At 41.0% G+C, this 12,500-nt stretch overlaps 1 protein-coding gene across 1 annotated transcript in view; it reads right to left on the minus strand.

The window, feature by feature from the left end:
* The window catches only part of LOC138013474 (uncharacterized), a 20,642-nt gene that overhangs the window by 2,298 nt on the left and 5,844 nt on the right, over positions 1-12,500 (minus strand). Inside the window, exons 10-16 of the mRNA XM_068860559.1 lie at positions 11,714-11,886; positions 9,901-10,041; positions 7,662-8,023; positions 5,676-5,885; positions 2,017-2,252; positions 1,080-1,239; positions 1-261 (exon numbers count right to left, since the gene is read on the minus strand). The exon at positions 1-261 is cut by the window's left edge and continues 334 nt beyond it. Of these exons, the coding sequence (XP_068716660.1) occupies positions 1-261; positions 1,080-1,239; positions 2,017-2,252; positions 5,676-5,885; positions 7,662-8,023; positions 9,901-10,041; positions 11,714-11,886 (1,543 nt within the window). The remainder of the gene's footprint in view (positions 262-1,079; positions 1,240-2,016; positions 2,253-5,675; positions 5,886-7,661; positions 8,024-9,900; positions 10,042-11,713; positions 11,887-12,500) is intronic.

Consider the following 12,500-nt stretch of genomic DNA (forward strand, 5'->3'; position numbering starts at 1 on the left):
GGAGCGCTCGCTGTAGTTTTCATAGAGGAAGCGCATGCCTTCAACGATCTCGTACCGTTTTGGTTGCGTATTTCGGGCGCGGTTTTTTATGTGAGGCCGATAGTACAGGAAGTATAATACTGTAACAGTGAAAAGTGGAAACAATATAGGGTAGGCAGATCCCACATAAACGGCTGTAAGGTAGGTGTTGTGAGTCTTGTCGAAGCACTTCAAGCTGTAATCCGCCTTCAGATAGTAACTGCAGTTCTTCATTGTCAGGTCCTGAAAGAAATCAACTTGTCATCAACGAGGCACTCGTGATTATTGTCGGAGGAAGAGCAAATAACAATTTAGGGGGCTCTGTCACCCCCCCTCTTTGGACGCTGTAGATCATCTTAAAAAGATGTTTTAAGATGATATGGTGTTTTTTCACTTACAACCAAGTGGAGACTATGTACTGTTTTTGGTCATTACGAACATTAATGGAAATATATTAGTTTTACTAAATCTTGGAACTCGTTTTGAAGAAGTGACCAAGAATGTACTGTGGATAACTCCTCCATCAGAAATTTATTGGAAATCTTTCTGGCTCTTTTATCTCAAAGATGATGTAGACGTGACGAATGGAGGTCATAGAAAGTGAAAGGAAAGGAAAATCGAGAGTGAGGTGACAGGGCCCCCTTAAAATTATCATACATTAGATTCACGTTTTCATTTTATGTTACATCTACAGATAATAATTTTTTATACATGTTGCTAAGACGTCTTACCCTCAGACATTGGTTATGGCGTATGCAGACGTGACTTAACCAAACATTCGTTTTGAGCAATTTGACGTACATCGAGGTTTTCCGTATTAGTTTTGGCCCAATTGCAATTTTTATGCATATAACGGGACAGTTTTGGCTGAGGTTAAACATGATGTCGAAATTATCAACGCTTTTATCTGGGGTGCTCAACAACAGCTAGTATAGTTCTTTGACAACAGAGAAAAAACCCCTCTTTTAACCGGAAGCAAATGTTAACCTCTAGCGACAGTTTGAGCAGTTGGGTGTTTTTAAGCCTTGTTTATACTGCACTTGTTAGAAAATCAAATCAACCTGGCAGATTTGGTGACAAGCAGAAGGAAGCAACCGAAGTATTCTTGAAGTAACGTCTGGAAAGGTGATGAACAAGACCAGAAAGGCGATGCGGTAACAATGCGTTTTAGTCAGCGAAATTGCCACCTCCTTTTCTGCATTTGACATGTTCTTTCTTAACCTAAGAATATGGAAAAACGTCCAACTTAGTTTAAGGGAGGCTCAAACCAGTTTCAACACAATAAGAAACTACATTAATAAAAGGATTGAGCCAGAGCATTTTATCACCAAGCGGTTCGGTTGTGATACCATGAAAGCTTAACAAAATACGCCACCTTAATTAGTTGCATGTGATGATGAGGACAATTCTGTGTCGTATCCTTTTTTTTATTTACACTCCGATCGTAGAGTGGCATGTTGTTCCAGTCTGTGACTTCGAGCATTTACCCTTCCAACAACAACTTGCCACAGAGGATCACAATCACGAGAGCTCCACCCTCTACTTAAAGGATAGTGTGTGGGTTCTTAAATTTCCCATGCTCTATGAACGGGATCAACGCTAGATAGTTTATTGTTGTTATCTGAGACGACTAAAGATTGTAACCATTTGAAGACGTTATTTCAAAAGCAGCGCTTTCTCCTCAGACTCTGAGGGTGGGGTCAGTTAGAGTTTGAACCTGCCATCTCCTACGCAGCAGTCCAGTGCTCAACAAACTGAGATGACCGACCGGCGACCATAAGGATGACGACCATGGTTATTACGACAAAAGCGATATTTGCGAACGTCGCGAACAGACCATTTGATAACTTGTTTTATGGTACTGGTAGTGAAATAAAATGTTAGCAGTGGCTAGAGATGGAAAAAAATATGTAGGCAAACCTAAAAATATGTACGATTTCAAGGTGCGTCAGTTTAAAATCGTGTTTATGCTTAAAACAGAAAAAAACAAACTCGTACTTGATACACAGTTTTCTTGTCTGAAAGTAGGCAATGACAAGGGCAATGAATCCTGCACTGAAAGCATTGGTAAACAGCAATCCAACGTAAGCGTTCATCTTCAAGCTGTCTGGGAAGCAGTCAAGGGGAGCGATCTGGATCAAGTTCAACTGGAAAAACTTGGCGTAGTTACCAAGCTTAAGCAGAGCTTCCGGCCACTGAACGTATGAAAAGGCGTCTAAACTTCCGACAGTCACCTTGTAATCAATGACAAAAGACGAAAACGACAATGTTACGAATAAATGAAGGGGTAGTTTCTAAAGAAACTGTGGTGCTGCGTCGGTGGGGAAGTAGTATACAAAAATTTGGTTTATCAACGGAGTTGATAATGTAAATTGACCACCGTACAGAGATTCTAAAAGCTGACGTTTCGAGCGTTAGCCCTTCGTCAGAGCGAATCGAGGGATTATGGGTTACGTGTAGTTTTTATAGTAGAGTAGGAGCTATGCTATTGGTGGTAACATGGCAACGTGAAAAGTAGGAATATATTAGTTAAATGAAAAGCGTTCGTTAATACCGTGAGGATTAAGGGTGCCGATTTGAAAGATGAATTTTTGTTCCAGATTCTTGCGGCTTTCCGTCGTACCTAGATGTAGGGAAAGGCCGCAGATAGCCATGTGTTTTTTGGAGTGGTTAGGCAGATTAAAATGGCGAGCGACTGGCTTAGATGCATCCTTGTCATTCTTCTCAACATCGCGAAGGTGTTCGCGGAATCGGTCACCTAGTCGTCTACCTGTCTCACCAATGTATAATTTATTGCATAACGTACAGGTTATGCAATAAATGACATTTGCGGAGGTACATGTGAAACGATCGGTGATCTTAACAGATCGCTTAGGTCCCGATATCTTGCTAGTGTTAACAATGAAAAGACAAGTTTTGCATCGTGAGCGCGCGCATTTGAAAGTGCCGGGTTGCTCGTTAGGTTTGAGCGCGCTTCTAACTAAAAAGTTGCCTACGTTTTTGTCGCGTTTGAATGAAATAAGTGGAGGTTGCGAAAAGATTCTACCAGTCTCGGGATCATTTTGGAGTAATTTAAAATTACTAAGAATGATGCTTTTGACTGCGTGATTATGAGGATGGAAAGTGAGGGTGAATGGAATTCTGTCATTCTTATCTTTCTGTGACGTTTCTAGTGACGACTGTCGATCAAATTGTTGGGCGCGATGATGGCCCGCTTTGACCACAGAGACAGGATAGCCACGTTTTTCGAAGAACTGGCACATCTCCTCTGATTTGCTGGAAAAATCGGAGTCATCACTACATAGACGTCGAAGTCTAAGAAATTGACAATAAGGAATGGAGTTCTTGACATGTGATGGATGTGACGATGAATACAACAAATAACTGTGTGAATCAGTAGGTTTGTAGTGCAAACAAGTACATAGCACGTTGCCTCTAATAGAAACTTTGATATCTAGGAAAGCCAATGAAGTTTCCGAAATTTCCCAGGTATATTTAAAGCGCTATTTCATCCAGCAGAGAAGAACTCGATCAATTTATAACCTCCGTCAACTCTTTTCATCCGGCTCTTAAATATACCTGGGAAATTTCGGAAACTTCATTGGCTTTCCTAGATATCAAAGTTTCTATTAGAGGCAACGTGCTATGTACTAGTGTGCACTACAAACCTACTGATTCACACAGTTATTTGTTGTATTCATCGTCACATCCATCACATGTCAAGAACTCCATTCCTTATTGTCAATTTCTTAGACTTCGACGTCTATGTAGTGATGACTCCGATTTTTCCAGCAAATTAGAGGAGATGTGCCAGTTCTTCGAAAAACGTGGCTATCCTGTCTCTGTGGTCAAAGCGGGCCATCATCGCGCCCAACAATTTGATCGACAGTCGTCACTACAAACGTCACAGAAAGATAAGAATGACAGAATTCCATTCACCCTATCTTTCCATCCTCATAATCACGCAGTCAAAAGCATCATTCTTAGTAATTTTAAATTACTCCAAAATGATCCCGAGACTGGTAGAATCTTTTCGCAACCTCCACTTATTTCATTCAAACGCGACAAAAACGTAGGCAACTTTTTAGTTAGAAGCGCGCTAAAAACCAACGAGCAACCCGGCACTTTCAAATGCGCGCGCTCACGATGCAAAACTTGTCTTTTCATTGTTAACACTAGCAAGATATCGGGACCTAAGCGATCTGTTAAGATCACCGATCGTTTCACATGTACCTCCGCAAATGTCATTTATTGCATAACCTGTACGTTATGCAATAAATTATACATTGGTGAGACAGGTAGACGACTAGGTGACCGATTCCGCGAACACCTTCGCGATGTTGAGAAGAATGGCAAGGATGCATCTAAGCCAGTCGCTCGCCATTTTAATCTGCCTAACCACTCCAAAAAACACATGGCTATCTGCGGCCTTTCCCTACATCTAGGTACGACGGAAAGCCGCAAGAATCTGGAACAAAAATTCATCTTTCAAATCGGCACCCTTAATCCTCACGGTATTAACGAACGCTTTTCATTTAACTAATATATTCCTACTTTTCACGTTGCCATGTTACCACCAATAGCGTAGCTCCTACTCTACTATAAAAACTACACGTAACCCATAATCCCTCGATTCGCTCTGACGAAGGGCTAACGCTCGAAACGTCAGCTTTTAGAATCTCTGTACGATGGTCAATTTACATTATCAACTCCGTTGATAAACCAAATTAATGTTACGAATAGCTGGAGTTTAGAACTACCGATTTCTCTCCAGTCGAAAACGACTAGCAAGGATGGCAAAGAAAAGTAAGAGCGCTGATATAAAAAAATTAAAATGAACCAGATTTGATTTATACGGAGATTTGCCTGGAACAATGGTTTAGCGAGCGCTTTGTTAAGAGGACACCGCTCTGTAACAATGAATACCGGTCCCATAGCTTGACTTATCTTGCTATTAGAAAATTATGTTTTGGCCCTGTTTCCTCGTTGTTCAGACTTTGAAGGTGTTTTTTTTTCAAAATATTTTAGTCTTCTTCTTTCTCTATGGCTTCGTTCACACTTGGTGCCCGTTCTCGAGCACTGGGGACGGTTACAAGTCTGAACAAACCTTTTTTCTTCAAGTTGCCTCAGTGGTGGTACTCTTAGTCGAGCGCCGATTTGAGCACGGGCAATTAAAAAGGAGGGGGGGGAGGGGGGATTTGGGTGAAGTAAACAAAATACAGGAATCGCGTTCGACAAACCAAACTACGAATATTTGAAAGATATTTTGGGCGTGAACTGTCTGAACAAAATCCCTTTTAGTATCGGTGTCGGAGCACCGTGCATGGGTACAAAGTCAGAATGGGGACCATGTATGTTAGAATGCATAGCCTGGGTCATAATTTCCATCCCTTATTTATTTACGGTATTTTCTTATTTTAATGAAATGAAAAATATATATATATGCAAAATGTGGGCATGTTATGTTATAAAAAAATGGATAACGAGCGTCAATTCCCAGTTTTCAGGAGAATGAGAATTTTCGCGCGAATGTGGTCTGTTTGAGGATTGAGTTCCGTTATTCTCTACGGATTAAGGGCATTTTGAAAACAAGACACTCGAATTTCCTTCGGCAGGCATTCCAGAATTTTTCTTAACATAATTGTTTCATTGCATACCTGATAGAACCCAACAACAATTTTCAAGCGCGCCAGGAATATATCAGAAAGTGTTCGTCCCCTGACCTTAGTCCTTTTATCGTATCGAATAAGAATGAAGACAACAACGCAAATAAAGCAAACAACGAAGACCATCTGTACTACCAGCCAAGGTATAGTAGGACACTGGGTGCAACGAGACATGGACTTGTAATATCCTTCAATGCACACCTAACGCAAAGACGGAAGCAAATACACATGAAACTGCAAATAAACTTTAACTTAAAGAAGAATGACATGCGCTGTCTTTTCTCCGCCGAATGAAATCACGCATCTAGTTTTGAACGTCATGCAGTTTCCCATATTTTAGTGATCCAAGAGTGCTCCTGGGAGTGTTCTTTAAAGGGAACCTCCACTAAAACAACAAAATACCTTTAAACCACAGAACATGTTTACAATTAAAACTGTTCGAACTTTTCCAATGAAAGCGTTTGTATCAGAAAAAACTGAATTTCAAAAGCGCTTGTTTTGGCTTACAAATTTCCCGGGCGCTGCCATCTTGAATAATTGTGACGTGTCGTGGTTACCCTATTGTTCCAGGACAATAGCTATTTGTGTCAGAATAATAGGGCAACTACACACGTCACAATTATTCAAGATGGCGGCCCCCGTGAAATTTGAAGGCCAAGACAAGCGTTTTTGAAATTCACTTTTTTCGGATACGAACGCATTCATTGGAAAAAGTTGGAAAATTTGTAATTGCAAACATTATGTTCTGTGGCTAAAGTTATTTTGTTGTTTTAGTGGAGGTTCCCTTTAAACTAAAGCCGGATACCTTATGTTGGGCGAGTGGCTCCTGTAAGCTTTTCTTAACTCTCGCTGACCTCCAATTGTCAAGTCGAGTACAAAACAAAGTGCAGACACGCCAACGCTCGTTAAAACTGGCTTTCAACGATCTTTCGTTGAAATCGCAGCAAGGAGACAATTCAGTTTTTTTCGTCCAAGATGACACCATAGCTTTAAATCAAAGGATTATTCATCCCCTTTTACCCAAATACGCCATCTCTGCAGGCTACGTACAGACAGTTGCTATCAAGATCGATGATTATCAAGTCTCTTAGGGGCCCGTTTCTCGAAAGTCGCCATAACTTAACTGACCTAAACTTGTAAGAATACATTGCGCGTATTTTGCAGTGCGACGCACCTTACCGTGGCCACCTAACAACGTTTTTTACAAATTATCCGCTAATAAGGGTGTGCGACTTTGATTAACAGTCACGGTTCCTTGCAGAGTTGGTACGGTTGTAAGTTGAACACCGTTGCATGGGTTGTTGAGTTGACGTATTTACACGTAGTTGTCAAATATAGAAGTTTGTTGGGTGGCCACGGTAAGGCGCGTTGCACTGTAAAACACTGGTCTTAGACAGATTTAATTTTCAAGACCCGAAAAAGCAACGCATTGCCAAATTTAATCGCTTTGAAGATACTTAGAGATATATGGTACCAGAAATACGCCCGACAAGTTTCGGAACTTTCGAGAAATGGACCCATGGTAAGCAAATCAAGCAGGAAAGCTCACAATGAGGTCAGGTGTGCCTTACATTAGAATATGACCTCCAAAAGTGGTCAATTGAACCCGGCTTAGTATCCGAGGGATGTGATAAAGTATATGGCGAATTAGGTGCGAAAATTATTACGGTACTGAAATAGAGGGTTGTCCAATAGTCCGACATAATGAGATTCATGGGACATCACAAAGTGTCCCCTAACCCTAATCCTTAAAAAATAGTAACAGTTTTGTGAGACATAAAGAGCGGGACACTTTGTGACACTTTGTGATGTCTATTGTGACTGATTGTGATTGTACCAGGAATCTCATTGTGTCGGAATATTGGACATGTGTGGCCATTCGATATTCCTCGAGAAAAATCCAATCCCTGCCTTATAAAATTCACCCTTTATGACCGTGCCAATTTTATGCAATTTGCATAGTTCATTGTGTCTTACCTCACATAGCGGTCCCGTGTAACCTGTCTCGCAGGGTTTTCGAACAGAGTTTAGCAGTCCCAAACAAGACGAAGCCCTGGGGCACGGGTACGCCTTGGGGAAAATCCCTGTGAAATTCACATCCGCGTGGTTAAACTTCTCATCTGGGACCATCAAGGCGTCCACAAACCGCTGATACTGCCAACTTTCGTTGTCATCCCTGAATCGCCACCAAAAGCCTTGTCTAACCAAGATGGTCCCATTGCAGAGGATTCCCTTGACTCCCTTGGGGCACGCCTTGCACTCGGTAAACCTGCCTTTCCGGTAAAACGAGTCCATGCAGAAACAGCCACGGTAACCTGCCCATTCGCTTCTCTTGGTTCCTTTAACAAATGCGGAGTGACATCACTGTCGTCATTTATGTGTAGGAGAAAACAAGGGTAAGGTGTTTGTAACTTTAGGACTCCCCGAAATCGGAGTACGGGGTGTCTAGCCCCGTTTTCCCGGGCATAGACACCATTTTACCCGTAGATCGAAGAAATTACAAGTGCACAACGGAGAAACGGGTAAAATTTTTACGACGTTTTATTGAGACTAAGCAGTAGAAATGTGAATTGTATTTTGTATTGTTACTCCAACTTTGTTGCAATGTTTTTGCCAATTCCATATTAAGCTGTAAAGAACGCACGAAGAACGCACTTAGAAATTTTAGCTGTAAGTAACACACTTAGAAATGGATTCTCATAGGGGCTCAAGCCCCTATGAAACATTTTTCCTTAGGGTGACTTTGAGGTAATCGTTAAGGGAATCTTTGCTGACATCATTATTTACATTTTGTGTCATTAACATACTAGTTGGCTCACAGAAGGCATCGTGCATTAAGGCCTGTTTGAACGGTTTTAACATTTGTCCAACATTGGCTCCACAAAAGTTGAACAACGGATGTTGGGCAAATGTTGGACGCAAAAACAAAGTTGTGCGGAGCCCGCTCAAACGGTTCCAACATTGCGCCAACATTGCGCCAATAAAAGAACCAACACTTTCGCGAAATGTGATTTCGAGGGACTAAGAACTAGAGACCAGTTTCTCTAGTCTACATAGACTACGCCATACTGACTTTTGCGGCGTGATGTGAGCATGCGTGTGTTCTGCAATTGTTGAACAGAGTGTTCAAAGGGCTTCAACACCATTCAAAATTTTTGAGAAGAAAGGAAAAGTAGAATCGATGTTAAATGAAAGTTTAAATCGATTTAAACTTGTATCAAAAGATACGAACGCTCAGCTGCCTTAACTTTAATAAAAGACATATTGCATAGGGAGGCTCCTAATCAATGGCTCCTGCCTTGTGCTAATGAGGCAAAAGTGTAAACAAAGATTCCCCTATACTGTAGCTAAAGAATGTTATTATCCAGCTGTATTAGTTATTGTACAAAAAACGCAGGAAACGAGTACAAATATTCCACGTTATTGTACAGCAGAGAACCGGTCTCACGTTGTCCCACACGCACAAATCTGTCGCACGTTCTCGGTTGTTTACAATTCATTTCCTAAAAATGTAGTGCAAACAAAGTTGGATAAGAAATAGCTTATTAGATGTTTTGGTGTGTAGTATCGCTGAGTATTTCAACTCGTTTGTAGTTTGACCCGCCCTAGCGGGCTCGTCAAAATACAGCACAACCTCGTAAAAATACTCAGCGATACTACGCACCAAAACATGTAATAAATGGAGGATATTACATGGCCGCGCGGGGAGACGAATTTTATCTTCGAGTGCTGAAGGTAGATTTATCGAAGACAAAATTCGTATCCCCGCGCGGCCATGTAATATCTTCTATTTATTATATACTAGATACTGATGAAATACCAGGATTTCGCCTTTTACTAAAAAATCATATCTTTACCGCGTGCAGTGAACATATCGTTTTTATCTTTCACAGGTGAGGAATATAGGTGTCGTCATTGTAACGAACACGATTGGCCAATATAACGGGAGCTTCGTCTTCATTGTAAGATACGTATACTTTTGTGCTTCAATATAATTCTTCGCTACTACATTAAGATTTTTATTGCAAAATTTTACATTATCATGATTTGCTTTTCATAACTTTCATATAATTCTATATAATTCTTCTCTACTACATTAATATATATTTATCTTCTTTTAAACTAAACGGCTTTCATATGTTGTTCTGTTGATTCTATTGTTTAGTGAATTAGCAAGAAAAAAAAGATGTTCCACGATGTCAGATAAATACCTTACCTGCCGGGCACACATGGCAGTCATGCGGATGTCTCCCAGGGGTCTTGTTTAACTCGACGTAAGTAGCCTTAGGGCAAGGCAAGCAACCTGTATTTCCAGCCAAAGTACCATGGTGACCGAGAGTATTCTGATAAAATCCACCTGAAAACCGAAATAAGATATTAAAAATCTCTTTGCCGGAAATCTTGATCTGCGATGGCATCCGGCTTGTCAGTTGACGGTATTATGATTTATTTTTATAACGGCTACTGTTTGATTCTTTTTTGGGGGGGGGGATGGGGGAGAGATAACATGAAGGCATTGCGTCCTTCAGCATCTCATGTGCGGCTAATTGGTTGCGGACCAATCATAGGGCGTTGTGGGCCAATATCTGTTTGGCGGTACGTACCTGTATTCTTAATTTAGATAATACCGTAAAATGATGGCATGGGCCAAGGACAAATGAGAGAGATCGACACTTGTTGGTTATCGACTGCTGATTTTGCACATGATCACACGTTTAACGTCACACAAATAGCCCATTTCCGAGTTACTGTATGCCTCAGTTTCAAAGCGAGTCATGCTGCAGAACCAGTCAAATGGAGATGAGTTGCGTATTTTTATGCAAAGCAAACTCATTTCCCTTACTATAGTTGAGCACCAAGACTCACTTCGAAACTGAGACAAACAGCAACTCGGGAATGGCCCATTGCTTTAATTTAGTTACAATCACTGACCCTTCCTATGATTTGGTTTGTAACACTAATGTATATATTTAGGCAAGCCTAAAAGCAGAAATCCTCAATTATTATTTATTTGTGTCTTTGTTTTCAGATATTTTTATGACTCGTCTGCTTACGATGCTCACACGAACAATCCGGCCTGTTCATTACCAGAAACTATTCTATTTTCCCATGCTCTTTCTTGCTCTTTTCGACTTTTTGTCACCATTACTCAACCTGTTTTCTTGTGCTCGTTCTTGCTCTTTCTCCCGCTGCTCCTTGTCATTATTTCTGCTCTTTATTTGATCTCTTTCTTGCTCTCCCTCTCGTTGTTTTTAACTGAGATTTTCCTTGTTCTCTCGAGCTCTCAGTCGCTCTCTTTCACGTTGAGCATGGATTACTCGCCGCTTGCATACTGGTTTTTTGTCATCTGTTCTTTCCTCGTTGTACGACATATTACAAAAATACTTAGCCTGGTTTTTATGGTTGCATGTCTTCAAGATTTTTGCTTGTTTTACTAAAATGCAGCACGCTGGCCATGCAACTTCCCGCCAAAGAATCCCACCTTCCAGAAGTGGCTTCCAGCCCATGCCATTTCCCGCCAAAAATGCGATGTTGATTAAAAAGTGGAGAATGAACACGACGAGCTCCATGAAAATCTCGACCTCGATGGGTGTAAAAATGACACTCACAGGACAAGGAATCCGATGCCATCGTCGTCCGCAACATAGTTAATGGGCGGGAATGATTATGAAACCCGACAACTTTCTTTGTTGTTGGTGTTTGTTCTCTTTTTTGGCCTTGACCGTGCACAAAACACAATAGTTGTTTACTCCGTACTGAGGAACTAACCAATAGAAACGTGTTGGTTACGTAATTCATGCGTAGTGTATGAGCGCAAAACAAAAGATTGTGCACGGTGGTGGACTTTCCAATTTAAATCTTGGCATCTTTGTTTGCTCCTTTGATGTTTGCCAAACCAGTCCCCTCTATTAACTATGTCCGCAATTACCATTTACTTAGGGTGAGGTTTTCTCGTCATTCCACGCCACTGCGTGTACATCAAATCCCAAATTACTGAAAACCGATTCAGTGCCTAAAGCATACTTTACCTGCCGGGCATCTCTCACAGACATAAGACCCATTTGCGATTCTTTTATGGTAATTCCCAAAATGACAAGGAGTGCACATGACATTGTCACAGTCAAATCCATTTCGCGCCAGTCCCTCACGTAACTGAGAATCATAGGACACCTGGAACGGATATATCATCTCCGTCGGATATCTGCAAATGGAGAAACATTTTTTTTATTTCCTCTACTTGGATGTTAGACATCGCATATTTGTTTAAAGTGAATGAGAAGTATTTTTGCATTTGATGATTGGCTAAGAAATTTCTTGCGCAGAATTCTCAGCCAATCGTATCAAAAGTGACACCACTTTGAATTTTCCCGCGCATTGAGGTAGCTACATAAAATTGTTTCCCCTTTATGATTGGCTCTTTTTCATTGCTTGGCTCTTATGTGATTGGCTTCTGTAATGACGCTGGTTTGGATTTCACGACATTTAGAAACAGCTCTTATTAGACACTCAAATGCCGCGCCGCATTTTGATCAGTTATTGGGGCATTTCATCCATTTGAACTCAAGCAAGGACGAGAGCTTCCGCTACGTACGACGGCCACGGCATCGCAACAAAACAACGATATTATTGGAATAGTGTGGAGAAAACTATAATGCGGCACTCGTATCGTGCAATTCTTTACGGTACTCTGCAAAACAGCAGCGGGATATGAGCAAATTCAAGGGTTTGAGGAAAAAGTGATTCTTTTATTTTTTTTATATTTACTTTAAAAACGTTCGTGCCGATCCAGTTCCAGGTTTCGTCCATACTGAAAAA

Source organism: Montipora capricornis, chromosome 8 (genome assembly GCF_036669925.1).
Source record: "Montipora capricornis isolate CH-2021 chromosome 8, ASM3666992v2, whole genome shotgun sequence".
Lineage (NCBI taxonomy): Eukaryota > Metazoa > Cnidaria > Anthozoa > Scleractinia > Acroporidae > Montipora > Montipora capricornis.